The sequence below is a fragment of the Bipolaris maydis genome (assembly GCF_028858645.1).
Source record: "Bipolaris maydis strain C4 unplaced genomic scaffold PSV08scaffold_6, whole genome shotgun sequence".
NCBI classification, from domain to species: Eukaryota; Fungi; Ascomycota; class Dothideomycetes; order Pleosporales; family Pleosporaceae; genus Bipolaris; species Bipolaris maydis.
The window spans coordinates 242,496-269,241 of NW_027093862.1; the positions used below are offsets into that span (position 1 = coordinate 242,496).

At 51.7% G+C, this 26,746-nt stretch overlaps 7 protein-coding genes across 7 annotated transcripts; 5 read left to right on the forward strand and 2 right to left on the reverse strand.

Annotated features, from left to right (window-relative positions):
* The first annotated feature begins 86 nt into the window (after positions 1-86).
* Positions 87-1,371, forward strand: PSV08DRAFT_389202 (U6 snRNA phosphodiesterase Usb1). Its single transcript, XM_014219664.2, has 2 exons — positions 87-356; positions 414-1,371. The coding sequence occupies exons 1-2, from the start codon at positions 98-100 to the stop codon at positions 1,148-1,150; spliced, it is 996 nt and encodes a 331-aa protein (XP_014075139.1). The 5' UTR covers positions 87-97; the 3' UTR covers positions 1,151-1,371.
* A 3,322-nt stretch (positions 1,372-4,693) lies between these two features.
* On the forward strand, positions 4,694-6,909 carry PSV08DRAFT_221781 (glycoside hydrolase family 17 protein). The gene is made up of 2 exons (XM_066092171.1): positions 4,694-5,002; positions 5,058-6,909. Exons 1-2 carry the CDS (start codon positions 4,852-4,854, stop codon positions 6,539-6,541), a joined length of 1,635 nt encoding a protein of 544 aa, XP_065949180.1. The 5' UTR covers positions 4,694-4,851; the 3' UTR covers positions 6,542-6,909.
* A 1,838-nt stretch (positions 6,910-8,747) lies between these two features.
* PSV08DRAFT_291872 (uncharacterized protein) lies at positions 8,748-9,590 on the reverse strand. The gene is made up of 2 exons (XM_014219668.1): positions 9,346-9,590; positions 8,748-9,282 (listed from the first exon to the last, which is right to left on the reverse strand). The coding sequence occupies exons 1-2, from the start codon at positions 9,497-9,499 to the stop codon at positions 9,128-9,130; spliced, it is 309 nt and encodes a 102-aa protein (XP_014075143.1). The 5' UTR covers positions 9,500-9,590; the 3' UTR covers positions 8,748-9,127.
* A 623-nt stretch (positions 9,591-10,213) lies between these two features.
* On the forward strand, positions 10,214-15,267 carry PSV08DRAFT_401290 (calcium calmodulin-dependent kinase; the record flags this gene model as incomplete). Its single annotated transcript, XM_066093616.1, has 14 exons — positions 10,214-10,450; positions 10,511-10,562; positions 10,622-10,829; positions 10,884-11,040; positions 11,090-11,475; positions 11,523-11,938; positions 12,412-12,487; positions 12,735-12,844; positions 12,938-12,980; positions 13,032-13,091; positions 13,225-13,694; positions 13,749-14,010; positions 14,056-14,710; positions 14,762-15,267. The coding sequence occupies exons 1-14, from the start codon at positions 10,447-10,449 to the stop codon at positions 15,265-15,267; spliced, it is 3,405 nt and encodes a 1,134-aa protein (XP_065949181.1). The 5' UTR covers positions 10,214-10,446.
* Positions 15,268-18,310: 3,043 nt separating this feature from the next.
* Positions 18,311-19,709, forward strand: PSV08DRAFT_291906 (rab-GTPase-TBC domain-containing protein; the record flags this gene model as incomplete). The annotated part of the gene is made up of 3 exons (XM_014219673.1): positions 18,311-18,433; positions 18,631-19,382; positions 19,437-19,709. The coding sequence occupies 3 exons, from the start codon at positions 18,314-18,316 to the stop codon at positions 19,558-19,560; spliced, it is 996 nt and encodes a 331-aa protein (XP_014075148.1). The 3' UTR covers positions 19,561-19,709.
* Positions 19,484-21,739, reverse strand: PSV08DRAFT_221792 (uncharacterized protein; the record flags this gene model as incomplete). Its single annotated transcript, XM_014219674.2, has 2 exons — positions 19,484-20,899; positions 21,390-21,739. The coding sequence occupies 2 exons, from the start codon at positions 21,737-21,739 to the stop codon at positions 19,714-19,716; spliced, it is 1,536 nt and encodes a 511-aa protein (XP_014075149.1). The 3' UTR covers positions 19,484-19,713.
* Positions 21,740-22,051: 312 nt separating this feature from the next.
* On the forward strand, positions 22,052-25,689 carry PSV08DRAFT_401293 (ATP-dependent rna helicase). The gene is made up of 7 exons (XM_014219676.2): positions 22,052-22,303; positions 22,462-22,605; positions 22,680-23,681; positions 24,006-24,088; positions 24,406-24,483; positions 24,577-24,760; positions 24,807-25,689. Exons 1-7 carry the CDS (start codon positions 22,270-22,272, stop codon positions 25,574-25,576), a joined length of 2,295 nt encoding a protein of 764 aa, XP_014075151.2. The 5' UTR covers positions 22,052-22,269; the 3' UTR covers positions 25,577-25,689.
* The last annotated feature ends 1,057 nt before the right edge of the window (positions 25,690-26,746 follow it).

Below are 26,746 nucleotides of genomic sequence, written 5' to 3' on the forward strand. Positions count from 1 at the left end.
TGCGGATGCGCTAGGCTTAAAGTGGGGCCGGTCCTTGGTCTATCCACGAGTGACGACAGCAGAGGCGATCTTTCACCAACTGTGTTCGAGCCCCAACATGGCCCTCGTCGCTTATCCGGACTCTGCCTCGGACGACGAGGGGACGGAGCATGACAAGACCCCCGTCCACTCTGTTCAGCCTGCACACCCGCCCACCAAGCCCAGCAATGCTCTGCCACCGCTCCCGCCAGCTTTCCATGACCTCTACGCGGTAAACGCCCGGGTCAGCACTAGCGACAATCCAGACCTCCACGGCGGACGTCGACGTGCTGTGCCACATGTACAGGGCAATTGGCCCAGCCATGTCTATCTAGAGTGTAAGGATACCGACATGGCATCCCGCACGTGACGGACAGCAGGCTAACGCCTTGGAGGGATACCAACACAGCGTGAATCCATTGCTCTGCTCAACTTGATACAGCACGTGAAGAGTGTACTCGAACTTGAAAACACCAAGCGTGTCAAGAAGCTGCCAGTACCAGAAGATATTACACCTTCGCTCCAATCAGACCTAGGCGTGCCCTTGCCTCTGCATGTGTCATTGTCGCGTACGCTGCAAATCAAGACCGAGGACAGAGAAACATTTCTCGACACTCTCGGCACTTCTTTGCGACGATGCGCAGTGCCTGCATTCAATTTTGAGTTTCAAGGCCTGAAATGGGTGCCCAACTTTGAGCGCAACCGCTGGTTCTTAGTACTTGCCATCAAACGGCCAGAGAACGACGAGCTAAACACCCTGCTCCATGCATGTAACCAAGCTGCTAAGAATACCGGACATCCAGCCTTGTACACGGGCGGTGCGGGAGACGGCCCGATGGAAGACGTCGACCACGAACATAGGCCAAAGAGAAGGAAGGTCGACAAGAGTGACCCCCAGATGCATGATTATTCACCATATTTCCACGTCAGCGTAGCCTGGAACTTGACTGAGCCCGACGCTGAGTGGACGGCTCTAATTCAAAAAATCGACGCCACCGAATACATTCAAACACCAGATGCTGTGTTTGACGCGGTAAAAGTAAGGATTGGCAACGCAGTCCACAATATCCCGTTGGCCGCCAAAAGACCTGGTTTAGGAAAAAGTGGTCGAGCAGGCTTGGGCTTGGGCTGACTGGATTTATTGATCAAGGGTCCGATGACGTGGATGTCGACACTCCAGAGTCCAGACTTGTTGGGGACTTTTTTCCAAGAATTATGGTGCCCTGGAAGAGCACGACCCAACACCACGACGTAATTCGCACTGTCGCAGTCGGGTAGCAAGTCGCTTACTGTCCGCCTTCCTCAACACTCCAGGGTGCTTTGAGCATTCAATGGCGTCCGCTGCTGCAAGATTGTTATATTTTTTCTCAAGACCCGCAGGGTTGATTGAACTTAATGGCAATAGAAGCGTACATCGTTATATTAATTTACCCAATTATTGCATGGATACCAAGCATCGAGCCACAGCGAAATACGTAGTGCTGAGCTGGGCAAACATCACGTGATCTTGGAACATCAGGAAACCATCTTTTTCAACGCGCATCCTGTACCCGGCGCGTTCGTGGTTGCTTTTTTCGGCAACTATTTCGGAAACAAAAAATCAGACTTTGTGGAAAAAGAAACTTTTGTGATTATTTCCTGTAAAGCCACGTTATGTGTACGTGAGGTTAACTGAACAGAGAAGGGGGAAAATAAACAACAAGAGTAGTACAAGCATCCCCAGTTGCACATGTAACCAGCCCCCGGCTTGGTATGGAGGTAGAGACAAATGCACAAAACTCTAGGCGCGCATTTAAATCGATGGGTTTGAAGACACGTGATGCCAGGCGTGGCGCAGTCCGCTACTCACAGTGGTACACGTTAGTGTCGCGTCCGAGTGTACATAGTACCAAGACGTGGTTTGTGGGGCTGAGGTGTGAGATACTAGTGGACTTTTTACGCATTCGTTCCAAGAAAGTAAAGAAGTGTCCGACGAAACGCGTCTGTTATTGCACAGCCAGCCAAGAGAGGGGAAGGGGGCATAATGTGGCTGTGAATGTCTGGGCAGATATTTAGATCAAGATAAAAGAGAGTAAGATGACAATGAGTAGTATTCGACGACATAGGTAAGGAGAAATAAATAACGTTGTCACTGATTTTGTTGTTCTAGGTGCCGAAATGACATTACGGCCATGGATGTTGAGTTGCACATGTTTACTGGCGTTGTGTTTGCAAAATAATTTTCGCTCGTCATTACTTATACGGAGTAATGCCCATTTCGTATCCAACGTACCAACTGATTATTCCTCAGAAAAACAAAAAAACAATATCAAGCCGCAGCCCGACCTGCCCATATCCATATGACTGCCATTTGATCTACCTGATTCTCTCACATAGAGACCCCATATCGTCATTTTCCAGCAGGGAACATTGTCAAAGAATATCTGCACACGTGTCCTAGGGCCGTGATGTCCAAAACAAAAACTCCGTGTTATAGGCTCCAGCACTGCATATCTCTCGGTCTCGAATGTATACTTCATAGCCACAGCACTCCATGCACAATCTACAGTCATCACCACTTCTCCGCGAGGCGGGTCACTAAATATATACCTGAAAATGGGAAAGGGTGCTCAAGAGTACTGTATTCGAGCTATCGATTATCATGGTAGGATAAGGTGTTGAGGAATGAGAGGAAGGGTTGAGAAATGTGAGACGAGACGGGTCGTATGGCGTTTGACGAGTTCTGATGGTTGAAAAGCTAGAGCGAGACACGAATCAGAACATGGGAAGAGGTTCTGTCGAAGAATGGGGAGGACGAGTCTGACTTGGTGCTTGCAGATGGGACGGTGGAAATGGGGTTGGGATTGATAGTGGCAGGGTCTCAGGTTCGCAAGGCGGTGGCGCCTTAGAGGCAGGTATGTTCTGGTTGTTTCGAGTGAACTGCCAGTATGTGCGAATATAGACGCGGACGTTTCATTCCATGATGGTTTGAAGCGCGCGCCCTCTTCGAACTGACAATGGGTCTTCCGTGGCTGCATTGCCGATTTGTAGCACTTATTAGATTTGAAGCACACGTCTTGATGCTATCCGTTGACTTTCTTATCAACGTAAGCATGAAGGATGCCTTGGTGTTGGCATCGGAGATGATCAAGGCGTGCAGCCGCGGAAAGAATCCAGACAAGAGTGTCAGGGACTATGAAGAACACATGTTTTCACGATCCATGGAGGCGGTGATCAAGACGACCAAGAATAGGGAAGAGCATTTCAGTGGACCCGGGGCAAAAGAGTGTATAAATGGGTTGAAAGCACACTGTTCTGATCAGGGGTATAAAGTAGGCACGGCCTGAGCAACAGACGATTGGACTTGGCGGAGGAGAGTTGAACAATTTTCTTCTGTTGCAAGCAAGACAATCGATACCTTGGACACAACAGCACCCAACCCTAATCGATAATGTTAGTGGTATGTTGGCCTGATGTGTAAAGGGTCTCCGCCTGGAATGACAGCTTGTGCGGCTCGAACAGATTTTGGTCAGCATGGCCTCGTTTTAGAACATACTACATACGGTGTTTGCACCCTTTGCTTATATGTCGTAGTAATGACCACGCTGGCCCCCTCGATCGAAGCTTTTTTTTTATCGCTATAGAACCGAAGTGATGTGCCTGTGATTGCGGCACAGAGCAATGGTCGGCTGACCATATTCCGCATCGTGGCAGCGAATCAGGATCGGCATTTCAAATACAGGCACAATGGGCAACCTCCCAAGACGAATGGCTTGGACCGCAAGCGGTTCCGCGGCACAGGAATGGCGGTAGTATGTGTTGATCTCATTTCTCGCAGCTTCGCCGTCCACAGAATACACTCGCATAAACGTATAATAGGGTTGCAGCGCGACAGGCATGCCTGACCGGAGGGCTTAGTGACGTCCATCATCGACAGCCGGTGTCCTATTTCTGGTGGTGTGGTCGAGTCGTGCGGATAAGGGGGCGCACGCCAGCCTCGTCTACTACCGTTACCCACCCTTGTTATGAATCCGAGCTTCGGCCAGTTAAAACAGCGGTCAGGAAGGCGACTCCCTGGCGTGACCGTTTGGTACCTGCATACCGGCTAGCGCTGTGGCCATGGTTCCGCCTTGTGAGGTGCACAACACATTTAACCACGCGTGGATGCTTCGTCTTACTGCCGCCATCCAGAATGTCATCGATTCGGCAGACAAAGACGCCAGTGATCGGCCGTCATCACACAAGCGGGAAGCGGTGACGCCACACGAGATGGTTCTGTGGCTGCTCTGACAGGCGCAACATGCCTGCGCGGAAGGATAGGGTTTCGTGTGTAGAAGACAGCTGGTGTCAGAAGGCTGATGTCGTATTTGTTGCTGTGACGCACTTGGTTATGTTGTTCAGGGTGAAGGCGCTTAGCCACATCCGCAGCTAGAGCCGATCCGCTCTCCACCCAACACGACTGCGATACCCCAGATGTCATTTCCGCTCGGGGCAACTCAAGAACTCAATAGAGCTGGCAACAGCATGCCCATGCCGTTCCTGTACAGTGAGGGCCTTAGCAATTTCCAGGGCCCCTAACTAACGCCTTTTGAGCCACAGCGGCCCATAGCCTGGTCAGCTCACAGGCCATGGCTCAGCACTCAAAAGCTCCGGGTTTCCAGCCTGTCTTTGGACTCTTTTTTTCCTCGTTACGCAAGGCTTTTCGTTACGCATCGCCTCGTTGACAAATCCTCTTGGCCTATTGTGCCCTGTCGCTCTTTATACGTTTTATATCTTAATAATACCCGCTTCACTCGCTCAGCGGACTAGCACCACTACCCCTAGTTTACCACAAAACCCCGTACGGATTCCAAGATGAAGTACGCATTTGTTGCAGCTGCCCTTGCCGGGTCAGTTTTTGCCTCCCAGCACAAGGCTCATGCTGGTTTCCACCAGCGCCGCCACGGGTACGCCGCGGCTCCCCAGGAGGATGTTTGCACTGTCTACACCACCGTCTACGTGACTGGTAAGTAACAGCAGCAATCATATTATCACCAATGCATATCCTAACATTTCAATAGGCCCTCCCCCAAGCTACCCCACTTCCTCCGTGGAGACTCCCCAGCCCACCGGCCCTGCACCAGGTGTTCCTGAGCACCCTACCTACCCCCAGGGAAGCCAGCCTCCTCAGCCAGGTGTCCCGGCCTCCACTTCCTCCGTGGAGACTCCCAAGCCCACCGGTCCTGCACCAGGTGTTCCTGAGCATCCTACCTACCCCCAGGGAAGCCAGCCCCCTCAACCAGGTGTTCCAGCCTCTACTTCCTGCTCAGAGGAGACTCCCAAGCCCACCGGTCCTGCACCAGGTGTTCCTGAGCATCCTACCTACCCCCAGGGAAGCCAGCCTCCTCAGCCAGGTGTCCCGGCCTCCACTTCCTCCGTGGAGACTCCCAAGCCCACCGGTCCTGCACCAGGTGTTCCTGAGCATCCTACCTACCCCCAGGGAAGCCAGCCCCCTCAACCAGGTGTTCCAGCCTCTACTTCCTGCTCAGAGGAGACTCCTAAGCCCACCGGCCCTGCACCAGGTGTTCCTCAGCAGAGCCAGCCGGCCACCTACCCTGCCGTCCCCCAGCAGAGCCAGCCCGCCCAGACTCCCTCTGTTCCAGATGTCAACAAGCCCAAGCCTACTCCTTCCAGCAGCAGTGTGCAGCCCCAGCCTACCAAGCCATCCGGTAGCAACGGTCACTTTGTAACCAACGGCGACAAGTGGTCCATTACTTACACTCCCTACGCACAGTCTGGCCTGTGCAAGGAAGCTGCTGAGGTTGCTGCTGACATCGAGAAGATTGCTGGTCGCGGCTTCACCACCATCCGCATGTACAACACCGACTGCGGTGTCTTCGAGAATGTTGTTCCCGAGTGCGAGAAGCACGGACTCAAGATGATCTACGGTATCTTCCTCGAGGCTGGCGACAAGGGCTGCTTCTCCGAGTACGCCAACAATCAGCTCAACGACATCAAGACCAAGGCTCCCAAGGACAGCATGTCCATGGTCCTTGTCGGCAACGAGTGCATGTTCAACGGTAACTGCCAGCCCGAGCAACTCGCTTCCTACATCGACTACGTCCGCGACGAGCTCCGTGGCGCCGGCTTCCCCTCTACCATCCCCATCACCACCACCGAGCCCGTCGACGTCTGGGAGTCCAAGGGTGCCGCTCTCTGCTCCCACATCGACGTCTTTGTTTGCCAGGTCCAGCCCTACTTCACCAACTCCGTCAGCCCCGACATGGCCGGTGAGTTCGCCGCCCAGCAGCTCGAGCAGGCTTCCAAGGTCTGCCCCGAGGCTGCCGCCCGTGGTGCCTACATTGGTGAGATTGGCTGGCCTTCGCAGGGTCTGGCCAACGGCTTGGCCATCGCCAGCCCCGACGCTCAGCGCACCGCTATACAGAAGATTCAGCAAGCTGTCGGCCCCAAGGCTAGCGTCTTCTCCTTCCAGGACGACACCTGGAAGGCTGCCGGTGCCTATGGTGTTGAGCAGCACTTTGGCTGCATTGATGTCGTTGATTAAGCTTTCCAAGCAAAACAAGAGAAACCTTTTAAGATGAGGGGAAGATAATATATATATCCATATGTATTGTTATATGTAGCGCATATTCCACCACAACCATTCTTCAAATCTAGTGGCTTGTGCCACTTGGCTGCGCTTCTTTCACGCCATCATGTGTCTTTTTATATTTCTTCCCTTTGTTTTAGTAGTCCTTGTCTTCGCTTTTGTGTATGTGCAGTTTCATTGATAGATAAAGGAAACGTATACACACGCACATTGCGGACTTGGCAATGCGCGATAGACGCTGAGGAGGATGGTGTAACTGACTTAGTGTTTAATTTCTTATACCTTGTTAGTTGTATGTAGAGTGGAACAAAAATCTCACCCTGGTTCTACTTCAATCACATGCAAACAAGTTTTTTTGTGTTTATTTGTTTTTTATTCGATCGTGGTCGAGGGGACGGGCGGACCATAATAGGGTGCTTTTTTCGGTCGACTCGGAAATTTCATCTCCCTTCGCAGCAGGGATATACGGCCTGTAAGAAATAGTGGCGTTTTTTTTTTTTCAAGGAAATTAAACCAGGGCTCCATGGGTCCTTTCATCATGGGAAACCAAGCTGTCTAGGCTTGCATGTGTTTGTTGTAAATGCGAGCATGTTAGTATCAAACTCTCATTGCATCACTTAAACATGGCATCCATGCAAAGGGAATGTCGGCGCAACATGACGTTGGTCGAAGCTATCCATCGGCAATATTCGTTTTGTTTCCTCCAGCTCGTAGCGTTGTCAGCCGGCTTTACTGTCATTCCGGGGATAGTATGTAAGCATCCGAATGTGTTCGTCTTTTCCTCAACCATGTCATCTTTTTTGGTTAGTAAGTACTATCCCGAATAATGCCTCAAAAGGATTACTGTGGCGTACCCCGATAGTTGGGCCTTAATGTTTAATGAGGCTGCTACTTGCTATTGCCAGTATGGGGTCCTACACGTCAGCGTGAGTGGATAAGCGTACGCATGTACATGCGGTTTTTAACGCGAGTAGAGGTAATCTAGACCCAGCATCGCATGTGAGTTGACATAGGGTCGGGAGGGGTGTGATTGTACTTGGAATCATGTATGTTGTGTGGCTGAACTGGGATTCAAGGACCGCTGCGTAGGATTAATGAGGGTGGACGGAGGTGGCAGAAAGTGAAATTGCAGGTGTGGCTTGGGTTGAATGTAAGTAAGAAGGTGCGGGACGGGCCGAGGAAAGGTGCAAGCATACGTGTGTTTACAGAACATTTGTTGTGAGGCGAGGAAATCGGCAACAAGAAGGCATGCACATGTCAGGGCATTGCGGTTATATGTAGATTCTTGCAATCTGAACAAAACCCAATAGATAAGTTCTATTGATGCTTCTCCCTGGCGTAATGAAACACCTTGATCAATCCCGCATACTGTTCTTTGCAACGCCAGCAAACCCACACAAAATCTATTCCAAGCAACACCAAGAAAGAACAGAAGAAAAAAATAGATCCTCCATACACCACATAGTCAGGCAAAAAGTCATGATAACTCCCCGTAAAAAAAAGTCGACTACATCCATACTACATAGCCCCCATCCACCCAAGCGCCCCTGCAACCCGCCCAACCGGGAGATCGACAGGGCATGCGAGTCGCTTAGAAAACAGCGCCATCATAGCCTTGCTTTTTTCCCCACGCAAACGTCTGCTCAGAACATTCATGTCCAACAATCCGTCCATGCCATCTCCCTTCTTAAAACGACAAGTATATGCCCTCGCTTATAACGTGTAGGTATACACATACAGATAAAGATACGCAAAAGATGGTACCACGGGCGCGACCACGGCATCGACCTTGGACAGTAGCAACACTGGCTGGTGTGGCGTCGCTACTTCTCCCCGCTGCGACGCTCATACGGCTGTACGCTCTGTCGCGATTCCCCTTGTATGCAGTTTTGTATACGTGTGCTATTAGTGGGGTTACATTTGTCTTTTACGGGTACGATAAGATGCAGGCGCGCAATATGGAGTGGAGGGTCAAGGAGACGACATTGCAGACACTGGCGCTTGTTGGAGGGTGGCCAGGCGCACTGGCAGGCATGCATTATTTTCAGCACAAGACGAAGAAGGTTGCATTCCAGGTTGTCTTCTGGGGGATTGTGCTGTGCTGGGAGGGCGTTGCTTGGTTAGTGTGGAGTGGTGGGGTATCAGCAAGAAGATAGAGGTGAGAGATCAAGACATTGATTGAACAGTTGAGGTACATGAGATCTTGAGTGTTATTACAAAGGGGCCATCGAGGTCGTGAGAGGTGGTTGTAGCCACCGGAAGAAGAAAAGAGATGCGTCAGAATCATATCCAAACAACGAGAACGCTCATCAAAGACAACCAGTCGCTCATCCACCCAAACATCATCACATCATCACTCCGCCTTTTTTGGAACATAGTACTGGGCAGTATCCTGAGTCTTGCTCGTCACTGCCGAGACACGGTCAAGCGCAGCTTTGGGATAGCTCTGGACCGTGTCCCAGTCAAGCCACACGTTCTTGGTAGAGTTCGACGCCGAATCCCTGGCTTGGGTGACTGCGTGAACTGTACAAAGAAGGGGCATTAGCGACCAGTAAAGGGACGGGTCAGAGTGTCCGCAGCTTCACCAGTTTGCTCGCCAATGGGGTTCTGGGTAGCGCCACCGGCCAGGTTGCCGAGGCCCTTCTTGAGGGTCTTGATGTTCTCTTGGTCGGAGGCAGGAACATTGTCAATGGCATCTGCAAGGTGTCAGTGTATCCCAAACAGTAATGCGAGAGAAGTGCGAGCATGACACGACTTACCCTTGGTCATGTAAGACAGCTTATTCTCGCCCATGGTCTTGAGTGCCTCGCGCTCCATCTTGCGCTTTAGCTCAGGTGAGATGCCGAAAACGTACAGGTAGGCTGCGGTCAAGGCGATGAGGCCTGCGAAGATGGCGAGGAAGCTGACAGCCATGGTTGAAAGTTGAGATTGTGTCTGTGATGTGAGGGCTAGAGACAAATTACTGGTGCTAGAGCGAGGTTGGAGAATGGCGAAGAAATGTGATGGTTGTGTGTGTTGATCCAGAAGACGCTGATTTTATGTATGGGCAAAACGGCATGACGTAGGAATCGCAGCACATGCAAACCTGTCAGGCTTGCTCCCGCTGCACGACCAGGATCGGCCCTTACAGCCGACCGTTTGATGGCTCCTCCCTAGACCGACGTCTCGTTCCCTCCCTATGATGTATTGTCTATCCTCTCTTACTGTTGCTGACGACAAAGATTCATGGAGGCGCGCCCGACGCGCCTCGAGTGGATTCGGTAAGGCCCATGCTTTGGGTGCTAGAGATGACAGGAGCCACAGTGGAGTGAGGGCGGCTGACAGCAGAGATGCGCCAAACGGGCTGCTGCTCTGATTGATTGTGCGCAACAGAGCCATCAGCAGTGCCAATGCAGCCTTGCACATATGGCCTTCAGGAAGCAGCGGCAGCGGGATATACTTAGACACGGAGAGTATTGGTACCAACGTAGTATGGACATGGTTTAGGCTACGCAGCTAGGCGGTGCTGCGCCTCAAAAAGTCAGCCACAGGCCACGAGGCGGACACGACTTTCAGGTGCGCCTGCGCCTGCCCCCACCGCCGGCCCAGGTGCAACTCCAGCTCGTCCAGAAACAGACCCTGGACTCTATTGTCGCTGACCCGGCTCAGCCTGTGCCTCCTTTTCCACCACTTCTTTTTTCCCTTTGCCGCCCGCTCTTCTCCTCGTTCAGAACGCCTTGCTTCCTACGTATCTGTTGATACCTACCCCTCACCAACCTCCCCGCCAGCTGAGCGCGCCCGATAGGCACCCCCAAGCCTCACCTTCCGCCCCCCAAAACACGCCCGCCGCAGTCGTATAACTGCACACCGGCTTGCCCATCATGAGTATGTGCCCGTTCTCTGCCTTGCGTTGCATGCTGCTCGTCTGACTGACTGCGTGCACAGTGACCAACATGCTCAACAAGCTGCACGGCCAGCCCGACAGCTATGATCGCAAGTGGGTGCTTCTTGATACCCCGCGCCCGCTTGTATCCTTACTGAACGTACCAATTGCAGATCACGATACCGCTTCGGAAAGACACTGGGCGCCGGAACGTACGGTATTGTCAGGGAGGCCGACTGTCCCGAGGGCAAGGTCGCCGTCAAGATTATCCTCAAGAAGAATGTCCGCGGAAACGAGCAGATGGTCTACGACGAGCTGGAGATGCTGCAGCGCATGAAACACCCGCACATTGTCAAGTTCCACGACTGGTTCGAGTCAAGGGTAGGCATGCTAACGAGGACGTGGGGCAGGCCAGCAAGCTAACATTGTGCCCAGGACAAATACTACATTGTAACCCAATTGGCAACTGGTGGAGAGCTCTTCGACCGCATCTGTGAAAAGGGAAAGTTCACAGAAAAGGACGCAGCCGAGACGATTCGACAGGTGCTCGACGCAGTCAACTATCTTCATGAGAACAATGTGGTACACAGAGGTTTGTAGTACGTCTACTAGCTCACCACAGCGTTACTAATAGCAGACAGATCTTAAGCCAGAGAACCTTCTCTATCTCACACGCGACGAGAACTCTTCACTTGTACTTGCTGATTTCGGTATCGCCAAGATGCTCGACTCCAAGACCGAAGTCCTAACCACCATGGCTGGCTCATTCGGATACGCTGCTCCTGAGGTGATGCTCAAGAAGGGCCACGGAAAGCCCGTCGACATGTGGTCTATGGGAGTCATCACATACACACTGCTCTGCGGATATTCACCATTCCGATCAGAGAACCTTGCGGATTTGATTGAGGAATGCAAGAATGGCCGCGTCATTTTCCACGAGCGCTACTGGAAGGAAGTCAGCCCAGAGGCCAAGGAGTTTATCAAGAATCTACTGGAGCCCGACCCAGCCAAGCGACCGACAAGCGAAGTGAGCAAAATTGTCTCGTGTATCGGCTGATAGCTAACAATTTCTAGGCTGCCCTCAAGCACGTATGGCTCAGTGGAAAAACCGCCACGGATCACAACTTGGTGCCAGAGATCAAGGCATACGCGGCAAAGGCTCGCCTCAGGCGCGGTATCGAATTGGTCAAGCTTGCAAACCGCATTGAAGCGCTCAAGATGCAGGAAGACGAGGAGGAAGACGTGCCTGGCGAGGCTGACGTGCCTGCCAATGCGCGCGAGGCTGCAGGCGAAGCCCTTTCTGGACATTCAGACAAGAGCTCGGAGAGCAAGGAGACGTCGGGCACAGGCAAGGGGCCTGGGCGTCTGAGCAGAATTGCAAAGGGAGCCATCTTCCGAGAAGTTGTGCTTGCCAAGGTGCGCGAGATGAAGGAGCAGGAGGCGCGAGCAGAGTTTGAGAAGAACGCAACATCAGAAAAGGCAGCAAGCAAGTAAAGGGGCGTGTCGGGCAGTCTTTTTCCTTGTTGCTGAGGTGTTGTCACAAACACGATGGATGGGTTTGCTGCGGTATTAGCGGAGGGTCTCATTGTTCCATGTATACCCCTGAGAGACAGCAGCCAGGACACCGCGCCTAGTAGCTCTTGAATGGTGATATCAGTGTTTGTAGTTTCAAATTGGGGGGGACAGTGTATGTGTAGTGATTGCTTTTATTGGTGTTGCTATTGTTGGTTGACGTGTGTCCAACAACGACGGTGTTGTGTCTGTGATGCACTCGCTGCCTGGCTCGTGCACGCAGTCTTGGCAGAGCCGGGAGAACCCTAGATTGAGCACTGCGGCGCGTCCACCGGTTTGACGACTGAACGCGCAACTCACTGCACCGCCGCCACACTCGTTACTCGCCTCGAGACCTTGTGGGCCTCGTTCGGATAGACTACGCGATCACAAAAGTACCGGCAATGGAAAGCGCGGCCAAACGGAAAGCCGCCAACGCCGCTGCGAGCGACCACCACAATCGCCCTGCGAAGCGACAAAAAGGGCCGGTACGTGCAGTTCATGGGCGACGGTTGATGCATCGTCGGGGTGTGTTCTGGAGATGCACAAGGCGTGTTGGTCGTGATGCGGGATGGGCTTTGGACAAGAGCGCGCGACACCTGGGGGGCTCGACGAGTAGCCACCACCACCTCCGTCGGCCCCTCCTCGCTGCCCCCAACACCACGCGCGCGCCGGCGATGCATCGAGGACTCCCTGGGGAACATGGTGGAATGGCCTACGAACCTTTACTGACAGCGACCCCCTCGCGTGCAGGCCGACACCAATGCCAACTCGGAGACGGTAGCCTCGACGACGACCGCGGGCTTGAAGTTCCTCGACAGCCTGAAGCAGGCAAAAGACAAGACGTGCGTGCTCGGCCTCTGTCGCTAGTCTCACATGGCATAGCTTCCACGCCTTCGGGCGAGCAATTCCCGCGATTTCCTACTGACAGCCTGCAGGGGACGACCCATAGCAGTTCACTTCCTTACCCTCCCGGATAGGGTATGTTCTGGCCCCGTTGCCATCAGGGCCCACACTGACAGCCGTGTCTAGGACGAAGTGCCCGACTACTACGAGTATACCAAGCTGCCCATTGCCATAGACACCATCGAGGTATGCTTACTTGCTGTTTGCTCTTTTGCAAACGTCGCCCATATGCCATGCGCCTTCACCAGCACCACCACCCCCTTACTATTGGCTGATATTCATACATCTCGTGCGTGATGGCTGACTTAAGGCGCCTCAGAAAAAACTACTTAATGGAGAATATTCCAGCCTGGCTCAAGTCGAGAGCGACTGTAAACGACTCGTCAACAACGCAAAGGCCTACAACGACAAGAAATCAGTCATCTACGAAGATGCCGAGCGCTTGCGCAAGACAGCCTCCAATTGGATGGTGAAGCACAACCCAGCATACTGGGACGGCAACTACGTCGCAGTAGCTACTCCCATTCCTGGCGAAGACAACTCTACTCCCTCAAAACCGTCACCTCGCGTCGTATCAACGCCCAGAGTCCCGCAGACACCTATTACACATGACACTGTCGAACGCCCTCGACGAGCAGCTGCCATTGCAGCATCATCCACGCCAGCCCCATCGAAACTACGACAGTCGGCGTCCGCAGCGCCCGATGACAACGATGGCGCCGAGTATACAGGCAAGACCTTTCAGCAGGCACAGGAACAGATTGTGCGGGAGATTATTGAATACGAGGAGTATGTGGTGTACTTCAGCTGCATTGCATTACATTGATGCTAATACCCTTCTAGTCAAGGCCTGCAGATATTCGTTCCCTTCCAAAACCTCCCATCACGGAGCTTGAAGGATTATTATCAGCTAATCAAGGATCCCATGTCACTGTCTGCAATACAGAAGAAAGTGCGCGGCGTCATTGGCCGCGAAGCTCCTACAGGCCATACCCTGTTCAAGAGCTGGGATGCTTTTGAAAGCGCATTCAGCTTGATCTGGAAGAATGCTCGTATCTATAACGAAGACGGGAGTGATATTTACAACTTGTCGTTGGAGCTTGAGGTACGCTGAATCCATCCTGGCCAAGGTCGTTTCTAACTTGCCCAGGAAATCTTCTACAAGAAACTTGAAGAGGCTAAGTCAAAGGTCAACGAGCCAACACAGCCGAAGCTCAAACTTAACATGTCGACGGCATCAGCGGCTCCTAAGCAGCAATTGAAGCTAAAACTCAAACCAAGTCCTGGCTCGGAGCCCAATACTCCAAGTGCTCGCGATTCTGCAACCCCGGGTGTTATTGTTGACAACGACGCCCTCTTACGGCAGCAACGGCATGTACTCAACAGTATGGGGAACCAGTCGTCACGAGCTGCGTCTGGCGAAGCAGCAACGCCTGGAGCATCAGCAAATCCGTCTTCTGGCCCCAAGGGCGGCACTTCGACAAGCGCTCCATTGTCTGCTGTCCAAGGTAAAGCTGGGGGGTCTCCACCAGCCGCCAACGGTGTCAAGCAAGACGTACAATCTCCGGCGCTGAGCGCAATAAGACCTGCAAGTACCGCACCTGATAGTTCACGACTCAGCGTTCCGGTACAAACACCGCATCCCCACATGGCCCCACCACATATGTCTCGCACAGCCAGCGGCAGTCCGCATCCAAACGGTCTTGGTCTGCAGAATGGCCATTACGCCCCTCCGCCGCAACAACAGAGCTACCACGCGCCTCCTGTACCACGGATTGATTGCTTCAGGAAGACTCCACTCAAAAGTAAGTGCATTCTGTCGGAATGGCTGATCCTTCTTACTAATGATTGTGTAGATTACCAAGATGCATTAATACCCAGAATCAGACTAAATACACATCCCGCTCTGAGCGCATCAAAGCCATGGTCCGTTAACATACTGGCCAACAAGCAGAAGACCATGTACAGTGCCACCATGGTCGTCGCGCCCGCCCACTCCTACATTCAGATTGTCCCCAAAATCCCCATTGCACTTACCAACCGCATGTACCGCCTCTTCGTCACCGTCAACGGTAACAAGACTCTTGAAGCAAACCGTATCCCAGTCACAGCCGGCATCAATGGTGCCAGCCCAGGACCTGGTTACGAAGGCGGAAAGAAAAAAGGTGAACCCTTATTCGAAGCCAAACTCCTCAGCGGCGTAAACCGCATCGAAGTCGAGATTATCGCGGAAAAGGAACGGAAAGAATCATCTGAGAATGCGGGAGCTGCTGCTACGCCTGCAGCGGCTGCGAAGAAGGAAGACGTCGAGATTGAAAAGTGTACCATTTTCTTGCATTTGCCGCGACAGCCGACGAATTAGGAGTTTGAGGACTGTGATGGTGGGGATGCAGAGGCGGAGGTTGCGTGGCTTGTTAGCCCACCGATGATATGAGAAAGATGCAAAATACAGACAGAGAGAGAGAGAGAGATAGATGTGGTATACGCGTGTTTGTGTATGTGTGATATTACTTTTATTTTATTGTCTTCTTTTTTGCTCCAAACTCTGTAGAGAGGAAGGGGGGGGGGGGGGGGGGGGGGGTGAAGTGATGGTGAAGGGAAGATAAACATGGAATATTGGCGTTTTCTTCTTCTTCTCGACTTGTCTCTTTCTTCTTGTTTTTAGCGGTCATATTCCTTGTGGAAGCAGAGGATGTAGTTTATTGGATGGGCATTGAGTAGCCTGAGAGGAGAGAGATCATGTCATGGACTTCTTCTTCTTTTTGCTCTTCTTTTCTTTCTTTGTTCACGTGGGTCTTTCTCTCTCTCTCTCTCTCTTATTTTTTTTTCATGTATCTTGGAAGTTTTCAAACGCCGAATGTACAAAATAGCAGGTGACAAAAAAATAGGGGGCTACCGTTTTTACCATGCGCGCGCGTGTATGTATGTAAAATTTCCTCTTACTTGGTCCATGTTCTAATCTGATCTTTTTTTTTTCTGTAAAGCTAAGGAAGCGTGTGTGATATTTAAACTTCTAGACCCCCTACCCTGGCTTTTATTTAGTAGACCGGTACTATACTGTTAGTTCACCACCCCCTGGTATGCTAGTGTATTTCCCCGAACCTTTTTTTCTTTCCTTCAAAAGCCAGTTACAGTAGCGTCGATGTTAGTGTCGATTGTTAGTGCCAAGTGTTAATGCAAGGCTGACTTATGTAGCGTCGAAGTTTATAAATTTGAAGGGGGGTGGGCGAGGCGGTATTTTTTTTTTTTACTTTGAAAGAAAGTGTAAATATGGAGTTTACGGGAGTGGTTAGGAGGAGGAGAAGTGGAAGGGCTGGATTGTTTTGATAGATTTTCTTTTCGGGGTGGGGGATGTTGAAGTGGGATCGGATTGCAGGATCGGAGGGGTTAAGAGTGGGACAGTATCATCATTTGTCTCGATTTTTTCGTGGGATGGAATGCATGCGGTTTGACGATGCTGAATCGTCGGTCCGGATGTTGAGTTGGGAGATTATATAGTAGTTTTTGGGTACATGACGCGACTGTTGATTGATAAGGGATTGGGTGGATGGCACGTAAATAAAATGTTCGCCATGGTATCTACTTGTTTTTGCTGATACATGCTGCTATGCAAGGGAGTATATTTGTCTTTTGGGTTGTGTAAAACAAATTTTGCAGTAACATGTATTCGAGTGGGTATTTTTGTTTCCCAACTATTCCTGTTTCCCATATTTAGTGGCGTCTTGGGTTAACATGTTGGGCATCTGATGTACATGCATGTATATGTTGTTCTGCTAATAGGGACATAATTGGGACTATGTGTATGTATGTGTATGTGTATAGGTCGTACATGGCATTGCGGGGTTACATGGACCGTAAGATTGGGAATTTGAATGCATGCGTTTATTCATTGAGTGAGCACCTACAATGGCGAGTGTGGTAGGGAATGCAAGAAAAGGTGAGATGCGGTGTTCAACATGGAAATCTAAATATCCTAGATTATCGGTGTTTGATTGGTGATTGTTAGTAGAAATATAGAGAGAAAGAACTGGCTGTTGAAGCGGTGGGGTGAAGTGAAAGTCTCATGGAATGATGTTGTTAGATTTGTTACATGTCTTTTTTGATCATCAGTAAATGAGTGAAGATAGATTTTGGAAACGAGAAAGCTTGGTTGCAAATAACGAGTTATTCTAATCAGCATTTAATTATTCTATAATGCCAGCTTCAAGTATTTATATGCTCGATATGCTGTGTTCTTTTTTCTTCTTGGCAAAAATATTTGTCCTGCTGTCAGACTTTGAAAATACGTGGGCAAACCCACTCATTAAGCCCCTCAAATCAACAAGATTTCTTCTTTCCGTTCTAAAAGACGTATTGAGATCAAAAATAAAAAAAACATACAACAGCGGGGATTCGCCAGTGGTCACCCGCCTGACTACTAGTCCGCCGGTCAAATATTTAACGAACGGAGAACGAACGGGATCCAGTGCTGAAAAGTCGCCTATGGTCGTATGTGAAAGACCTGCGCTGAGTAAGAGTACTGAATAATCATCCATAAAATTTTTGTGAAAATAATGTTGGGTTGCATATGTTCATGTCTGACGCAGTTTCCGACAAGACTCAGTCAGCGCGCAGCCCAACCACTCCACGGCTTCAAAACACTATCAGCGACGTTTTCGGAGAATCCCGGAGGGGAAAATTTTCGAGGTAGAGTTTGTCTCACAGGCATTGGTTTCACGGTGCAAGTAAGAGGTAAACGCCCAGTTCTGGTGAAGCATGGTGGCGTACATGTGCAGGCGGCTCGCGATAGCGTTTGATATTCACATAAACATGTATACGGTATGGAGAGAGTCATTCATCTGCGACACGAAGGAAGCTGGGCGGTGCGGGTGTTTGCATGCTCGATTTGTCGTTTTCGTTCTTGCTTCCGGCCTATTATTAGTCTAGTGTTTTTTTTTCGAATTTGGGCTTGGCTTGGGGGGTGGGATTAGGGATACAGTTGACATGGGTCAAACAGGATTACATAGGCGGGCTTGGTAGTCTTTTAGGTCGCTGTTATTGTTACGGAATTTGTCATTGCATGTTGAAATGACACAAGTACAGCCAAGACCTCACGATGTAGTGCATTCCAATTTTTTGTTTTTGCATTCCAGATTAACAATTGGCAAAAAGCCTTAGCATCGAGGACAAGAAGAAGCAAGCTTGCCGTAGGCAGAATAAGACGTTCCGTCTGTACAGTAAGAACGAAACAGAGACGGAACGGAACATGATACCCTCGAAACGCGTATGAGAGGCTGGCGGCGCGCCAAGGCCGTGACTACTACGTAGTACTGTTGCCGACTGGCAGGCGAGAAACGCCAAACCAAACTTCCAAACACGGGTCGAGTCCAATCGCTTGCAAACGCTCTTCACACCCCCTCCCTCCAAGAATGACGAATTTGGACATGCTGCTCCTCAAGGGAGCTTCTGCAAGCGACCCGGAGGAGTACCTCCAAGAATTGCGTTACACAATCCTGACCAAAGGCATTCCCGCAAACAGCGAGGGCATGGTACGTTGCTGTCCCGCCGCTCGCTCTGCGCGCGCGCCCCCTTTCCCAGCCCCACGAAAATAAAGAAGCCACAACAATGGAAACAGGCGGTATGCGTGGCAAAGCATGGAGAAAAAAAGAAGCGCTCAAGCCCCCGTGTGTCTCTGTGAATCCGCAAAAAAAAGGCTAATTCAACGTCATGTTCACCATAAAAACAGTCGGAACTACGCATCTACATCTGGCTGATCCTGCTCAACGCGCCGCCGCTCCGTACAGACGTGTACCTCGACCTCGTCCGACAAGGCGCCTCGCCTGCGCATGCCAAAATCCAAAACGACACGTTCCGCACCTTCCAAGGCGATCCCCTCTTCCGGCGCCGCGTCACGCAAAACAGCATTACGCGAGTCCTCAACGCCGTGGCGTGGCGGCTCAACGATGCGCACGAGGCACGTGTCAATGGGTGGCAGTCGCCCCCCACGCTATCAGAGTTCGGCGGCAGCCCAGACACTTCGACCATGATGTCGCGGACGGGGGGCGCGCGCACAGAGGCGTCGACGACGAATGACGCGGAGCAGATTGGCTATGTGCAGGGCATGAATGTGCTGTGCGGACCTTTTCTGTACGCCGCCCGCAGCGAGGTCGAGGCGTTTACGGGCTTTGAGAAGTTGATTACGCAAGAGTGTCCTGGCTATGTGCGCGGATCCATGGAGGGCGTGCACAAGGGATTGGCGCTTGTGGATAGAGTGCTCGAGGTTGTGGATCCCAAGCTTTACGAGTACCTCATGGCGCACCATATGGAGGCGAGGATCTATGCTTTTGCCTCTGTGTTGACCATGTGTGCGTGTACGCCGCCTCTGCCTGAGGTTCTGCAGCTCTGGGACTTTCTTTTTGCCTATGGTCCGCATTTGAACATCTTGTGCATTGTTGCTCAGTTGGTTGTTATTCGTGCGGATATTCTGACCAGCCCTAGGTAAGGAGATCCTCTCTTCTTTCGGTCGATTGCATGCTAACACCCGGGTTACAGTCCCAACACTATTCTGCGTAATTTGCCCGGCTTGAATGCTCAGAAGATCATAGGTGTGGCGATGAGCTTTGCCGGCAAGGTACCGGAGGACATGTATGCTGAGATTATCAATCACGCAAAGTGAGCGGGGAAACAAGAGGACAACATCGATGAACGAAACGGCGTTTATGATTTACGATTTCATGACGGAACGATACCCAGACGCAATAGTAATACGCAGACACACGACCTTTGTTTTCGTTTACAAATCCAATCAAGTTTGCATTTTCTAAAGTGTTCACGGGATATCAGCATCATCGTCATCTCCGCCAAAGCCAAAGCCAAAGCTGAAGCCTCCACTTTCTTGCTCCTCATCATCACCCTTTGTTAGCTGTTCCCACTTCCCTTTACTCTTCGTCTTCATCTTCTCCAACTCCGCAAGACCTTCCTCGAGCAATTCTGGATGCTGCTCACCTAGCCTCTCTACAAAGAGCTCATAGGCTCTATCGCAAACGTCCTCTGTGAAGCCACTGACTTCTGCCCTTTGGTCGCGGAGGAACCCCAGGACATCAGGCAATTTCTTTCTTGGGACAAAGTTCTGCGTCAACGCCAGACTGTCTTCGAGGTTAAGCACCAGGTGGAACCACCCAGAGGGCACATGCAAGACTTCGCCGGCATAGCAAATACCCTCTTTGCAGCCTGGGGTTTGGCGAGCGAGGTCGTGGAAGGTCAGCATGTACTCTGCAATGCTTAGTGGTGAAGTAACTTCGGACTGGTCTTCTGAAACAATGACGCCTGGAGGCGGCTCGATGCCGGGGCCAGCGGGGAACATCAGCCAGTATTTGCTGCCTGTGAGAACAGCATTCCACGCTGATGTAGCATTAGGGTCTTTGTGGAATGTCGAGCCACTACGCTTTGGGCCCATAATCATCCAGCGGCAGTCTGGGCGGTCTTCGCCTAGAACGCCAAAAAGGTCGTCGCCAAAGCATGTGGGGCTCCAGTATGCTGCTTCTTTTGAGTGGGGTGGTGCTGATGTGTCGATACCAGTCTTTTCTGCAAATGCGCGGTCAAAAAGGTACAAAGGTGACTCGTCGGCGTTGTCGTGCATGTAGGACATGTACTTTTTCATTGGCCAGTCGACTGCTTCAGCCCTGAACTTTGTTTCTGGGAATTTTCCAAGTAGGTATTCTGGTGTCCAGGTGCCGTACACGGGCCATTGTTTGACAGGTGTAGTGAGGATAAAGGGTTTGTTTACCCAAGCCTCCGCATATTCTTCGTAAGTCAGATCTGACAGTCGAGCTATCTCATTATGCTTTGGAATGTTGAGTGCATAGAGGTTGAGAGGTGTGTGGGCACATTGGAACGGGCGGTACAGAGTGTCTGAGAAGAGGTTTTTGCAGGGAATGGAGGCGACATGCTCCTTAGGAATCTTGAGATATGTCGCTCGCCAAGTTCCGCGCCATTCAAAGTCTTGGGCTGGAGAACTATTTGCAAATCAGCTATTGCGTACGCTGGATCATTGGCAGTGTTTGACTAGAGGAAGGCGGCTCCAAGTAAGAAACACGCTAGCCTATACGGGATAGCCAATCAGACTGTCGGATTCGGTAATCGTTGACGCTTACCGCCAACGGTCGACCTCGATCCAATCCCTAGTAGGGGACATGTGAGAAAAGACAAAGAAACAGGCAAAATGTCTAGTCCACGGCCGGAGGTTTCACCAGTTGAGTCATACCGCTACGTGTGCACTGAGCTCGTGATTGCGCAGGCTGCAGCTGTATAACCACAAGGCGACCAAGGACAGTCATAGCAGACAGACATCGTGCAGCGTGCTCAGACAGCGTGTTCAGATAGCCTGCAAGGAACAAATCCATCCTGCATATCATCTGATGGGAAACATGGTGGAGATGTAATCGAGAAAATGACAAGAGGCGAAGAAAATAGTCCATGCATGTGTCGACCGTGGTTGGTACTTACTTGACGAATAAGGCTCTCCACAACTCGTCCAGTCTGGTGTAAGCATAGAGGGCACGGCAGGTTCTGCCCAGGCGTACCAGGACATCAGCATCGAATGACTCAAGAATGTGGCTCAGCAGCTCATCAGGAAGGCTGGCAAAGAGGCCGCATCTCGACTTGATGTTGTCGCGGGCGGTATAGGCATTGCCGGCCGGCTTGATGCCCAAGGGATGCGAGGGGACTGCGGTGGCGGCGACGGCGACATCCTCATCGTCAGTGTCGGCTGTTGCCACTGCACACGTCTTGAGCTTTTTCGAGGGCCGTGATTCGGCAGTCGCGATGCCGGGGAGGTCTAGGATGCCGGGGGCCATTGTGAAGAAGAGCGTAGAAACAAAACTTCGTGTACACTGTATACACTGCGCAGACGGCTCCACGGGCGCAAACCGCGAGGTTCAGATGCAATCACGGGGATCAGGAAGGAGTCATTGATCAGGCCTGGGGCGTGGGCCTTGGATAATAGTACTCCAGACAATTATTTGCGGGCGACTAGGCCCAGTGTATTCGTACGTCTGCAAGCATCGACGAGGATTTTGGCTTGTCTTAGCGAGATTTTGGCGCTAGCACCTGGAAAAAAATCTCAGGTGGCTCCTGCTTATAACGTCGGCTGCCCACCCACCTTCTGTCCCTCATCATCACCAAATCCACCACAACACAAAAGACACACTTCATTCCTAGATACCCACTTGATTCTCGCGCAGAGGATCTGGTATCTAGTTTTTCTTCCACAACAACCACTCTCCTATAGCGGCGGCATCCAGAGGATCCCCCCGCTTCAACCCCGCCACGAGCAACTCTTCGACTACGGTCCAGCACCAGTAGTCGCTCTTCTCCAGTCGCAATCATGGCTGACAAAGGTCTTGAGGATGTGCCCGAGGGTAAGTTCTTTCTTTCTCCCTAAGAGGCTTCGACGCCGCCGCCGCTGCTGCTGCTGTGCGAAAATGCGCCCTCCCCCCCGCAGTGAAACAGCGACAACGATAGCGATAAACGCCTCACTTGCAAAACCCTAGAGCGCACGCTAACCAACCCCGCGCAGGCCAGATCGAGTCCAACTACGATGAAGTCACCGACTCCTTCGACAACATGAACCTGAAGCCTGAGCTCCTCCGTGGAGTCTACGCCTATGGTTTCGAGCGTCCTTCTGCTATCCAGCAGCGCGCCATCATGCCCGTCATCAAGGGTGAGTTTGCCCCTCCACAAACAATTTGCGCTGCCCGCACCACAATCAGAACTTGCAGCTGACATATTATCCAGGCAACGATGTCATTGCCCAGGCTCAGTCCGGTACCGGTAAAACGGCTACCTTCTCCATCTCCACCCTCCAGAAGATCGACTCCAGCGTCAAGGCCTGCCAGGCTCTTATCCTCGCCCCCACCCGTGAGCTCGCTCAGCAGATCCAGAAGGTTGTTGTTGCCATTGGTGACTTCATGGAAATCCAGTGCCACGCCTGCATTGGTGGTACTAGTGTCCGCGACGACATGAAGGCCCTCCAGGACGGCCCTCAGGTCGTTGTTGGTACCCCCGGCCGTGTCCATGACATGATCCAGCGTCGCGTCCTCAAGACCGACCACATGAAGATGTTCGTCCTCGACGAGGCCGACGAGATGTTGTCTCGCGGTTTCACCGAGCAGATCTACGACATCTTCCAGCTCCTGCCCCAGTCCACTCAGGTTGTCCTTCTGTCCGCCACCATGCCCCAGGACGTCCTCGAGGTCACCACCAAGTTCATGCGCGACCCCGTCCGCATTCTCGTCAAGAAGGACGAGCTTACCCTTGAAGGTATCAAGCAGTTCTACATTGCCGTCGAGAAGGAGGACTGGAAGCTCGACACCCTGTCCGACTTGTACGAAACCGTCACCATCACCCAAGCCGTCATCTTCTGCAACACCCGCAGAAAGGTCGACTGGCTCACCGACAAGCTCACTGCCCGTGACTTCACTGTCTCCGCCATGCACGGCGACATGGACCAGGCCCAGCGTGATGTCATCATGAAGGAGTTCCGTTCCGGATCTTCCCGTGTCCTCATTGCCACTGACCTTCTTGCCCGTGGTATCGATGTCCAGCAGGTCTCCCTTGTCATCAACTACGACCTCCCCGCCAACCGCGAGAACTACATCCACCGCATCGGTCGTGGTGGACGTTTCGGACGAAAGGGTGTTGCCATCAACTTCGTCACTGCCGACGATGTCCGCATGATGCGCGAAATTGAGCAGTTCTACAGCACACAGATCGAGGAGATGCCCATGAACGTGGCTGGTAAGTTTCTGCCCAAGTCGAGTATGTTTTTAAGTTTAGCTGCTAACAGCACTCACAGACCTCATCTAAGAAGCTGTTCCTATACTGCATTCATCCTACCGTCTCTCCCTACCCCTCCTGCGGTCCAGGCGGCGTAACGGTGCAGAGACGGTGGTCTTCTAATTCGAGCACGCCTGCAAGGCCAGGTGGTGCTCTCTGTTTGGTCTGGTTCAAAAGTGGTTCGGGGTGGGACGAGCAGCCGTCCTTACATCGCGGCATCTTGGCGTTGGTCTCTCATGTGCGAAATGATTTCCCTAAAAGAATGTCTGCATATGATAGACTTAGGATGCTTAGTTGACGGATGGGTCTTCTTCTGCAATTTCATGTTACTTTCCTATGTCCTTGAGGAGCTGCTGCAAGTTGTCGACGTATGCATACGTAGGGGGATCTGCAGCAATCTTCCATGGCTACGCATGCGGATGATAACGATTGGGAGTTTCCTTTCATATAGAGATGCGATTCAATTGTATGAAAGTTGTTCAAAAGTCATGCTACTTCCGCTGCGTGCCGGTGATGTGCAACGATGACAGTTGAATGTCTTGACCGACCCGTTCCAAACTTTAATACTGTGGTCAGCTAGACGTTGTCGGGGTTGCCATGAGGTTCCTGCATTTCGCCTAAGTATTGATAGCCTCGGCATATGACATCAACCCCACTGACGTCTCGTGCGCGCTACAACCACCAGTCATATCTCATGAGATCAACAACATGGCTTGCTCAACGCAAGGTGATGGCAAGCATGGCGCTTTCCCAAAGATCAGCGGTATGTCAGCGCTTTGTTGTACCGCTGCATGACGCGTTACAACATTTCCCCTCCCCACCGCCCAGCCACTACAGCTACTGATGCGTCTTGCAGCAAGCCTTGTGTCGTCTCCGCCAGTACACACCGCCAGCGACGCAATGGCATAACTGTCCCCTTACTCGACGCGCTGCGGTGCTCATCCTGCTCTTCCCCGATAGCCATGGTGAGCTCAAGGTGGTGCTTACAGTGCGGAGTGCGCAGCTTCGGAATTATTCGGGACAAGTAGCACTGCCCGGCGGTACGTCACTTAATCTGTATCATGGCTATGCCCTGACGTTGCCAAGGTAAATCAGATACGTTGGAGGAATCACCTTGGGAAGTCGCCCGCCGCGAAGCCTACGAAGAGATTGGACTTCCGTTGGACGAAGCAAAACTTCGGGGCTTTAAGTTAGAGCATCTCTGCGAGCTGCCTACCAATTTGGCAAAGACGGAACTTGCAGTCCGACCTTGCGTTGCTTTTCTTGGCCCAGACCGTGGGTCGTCGATCAACCCTGCTTCTTCTGAAGTTAGCAATGCCTCTGTCGAAGAGACGCTGATACCTCGTCTCGATCCCAAGGAAGTAGCCGCCGTTTTTACTGCACCATTTCATAATTTCCTGCGAAAAGAATGGGAGGGCAACGGCCCAGCGCCCGTGCAAAAAGACGGTAGACCAGAGAAGTGGTATAGGGGTGCTTGGACAGACTGGCACGAATCACGCTGGAGGATGCATAACTTCTATATGCCAAGAATTCCACATTCGCCTTCACTGGTGCGCAAGCCGTCGCAATCCGCAGAACCTTTGGCCGACAACATGGAACCTTCTAAGGGGGATGCTCGACCTGCACCCACAGCCATTGACAGTCTCACCACGTTCAGGATATTTGGAATGACAGCTAGGATTCTAGTCGATGCAGCACGTGTCGCGTATGGAGAAGAGCCCGAATTCGAGCATAACAGTCATCATGGAGACGAAGAAATAATAGCAAACCTCTTAAAAATGGGCCGGCTGAGTGAGCAAAGGAAACAGGGCGAGATGCTGACCAAGCAAGTTCTTCGCGAGGCGAGTAAGATGTAGAAAATTGGGATTGATTAGAAGGAATTAGCAGGTATTGAGTTCTCGGAGTCGTATAAAGGCTGTGTGTTTTTTTTCTGAATAAATGCGAATATGGCTACTGTATTTGCATGGCTCCACTAGGCTGTGCGACTTTCTAGGCTCTTCTTATGTGATTTGGCCATGGTTCTAGGAGATGAACGGCGGAAAAATACATAGTGAGCGCGTTTGAGACATAGAGGCTCGATATGATGCATTTCCTAGGGTATGCCGGAGGGTGAGGGTTCAAGTTAGTCCGCATTTTATGTAACGAATTAGCGAGCAGACCTTAATCTCTGGGCACCAGGGGATGCCCTTATGGCCACTTGCGCAAACAAAGGCCAAGGAGAGTAGGGCCCAGTGAAACACTAGACAAATGACGGTACGAGAAAAGACAGCACGGCGGAGTTGGGCGCGACCATCGGGTTCAGAAAGGCTTTGTGCACGACAAGACTAGACATCGGCGGGTTGCATATGTAGTTTTTTTTATTTATTACAGCGTAGCTAGGGACAAACTGACTTGTTGGTGGCTGGGCAGTGCTGCGCTACGTGTGGCCACCAACAAGGTTGCCATGTGGAGGGGCGCCCAAGGAACACTGTCGCCAAGGGCACGGAACAGCCCGTTGTCTGCTAGCCTGTCAGCCTCATGTTGATCACCGTCCAGGGATGATGCCGCTGCTGCCCATAAACCCTTTGGGTCGCTTGTTCACAGGTATAGCGGCCTGTTATTGACTGATGAGTTAAATAGACTCTTCGTATTGCGCACTTATACGCTTGGTCGAATTGATGAGCGACAGCGTTGCTATGACTTGTCACGGTCCGAATTAATTAGTAGTACATCTTGGCCGCGAATGCCATCGACTGCACTGCCCACGCTCATCGCCTCAAGAGACCCACTGCCGAGCAAAGCAGAACGCAGAGAGCACATCTGCCTCCATTCTTCCGGGAATAGCCATGACGCGCAAAGGCGAAGACGATCTGCGGTCCATTTTTGATCATCGACGAAGCGGATAAGTACACAGGTCAATAGCATAAACCTTACTATGGTACTGCGAGTAGGACTAGCCCCCCCTTGACGCTACGCGCTCGCCCATCGCAATTTACAGGTATAGACAAGCTTATGGAACATGCATAGGGGGGGGGGACACCCGCTAC

Coding starts and splice junctions, on each gene's coding strand:
- PSV08DRAFT_221781 (XM_066092171.1), top strand. CDS start 4,852: ATGAAGTACGCATTTGTTGCAGCTGCCCTTGCCGGGTCAGTTTTTGCC. Junction 5,003..5,057: donor CACCACCGTCTACGTGACTG/GTAAGTAACAGC, acceptor ACATTTCAATAG/GCCCTCCCCCAAGCTACCCC.
- PSV08DRAFT_291872 (XM_014219668.1), bottom strand. CDS start 9,499: ATGGCTGTCAGCTTCCTCGCCATCTTCGCAGGCCTCATCGCCTTGACC. Junction 9,283..9,345: donor GCTGTCTTACATGACCAAGG/GTAAGTCGTGTC, acceptor GACACCTTGCAG/ATGCCATTGACAATGTTCCT.
- PSV08DRAFT_389202 (XM_014219664.2), top strand. CDS start 98: ATGGCCCTCGTCGCTTATCCGGACTCTGCCTCGGACGACGAGGGGACG. Junction 357..413: donor CAGCCATGTCTATCTAGAGT/GTAAGGATACCG, acceptor AACGCCTTGGAG/GGATACCAACACAGCGTGAA.
- PSV08DRAFT_401293 (XM_014219676.2), top strand. CDS start 22,270: ATGGCTGACAAAGGTCTTGAGGATGTGCCCGAGG. Junction 22,304..22,461: donor TCTTGAGGATGTGCCCGAGG/GTAAGTTCTTTC, acceptor AACCCCGCGCAG/GCCAGATCGAGTCCAACTAC. Junction 24,484..24,576: donor CGCTTTCCCAAAGATCAGCG/GTATGTCAGCGC, acceptor TGCGTCTTGCAG/CAAGCCTTGTGTCGTCTCCG.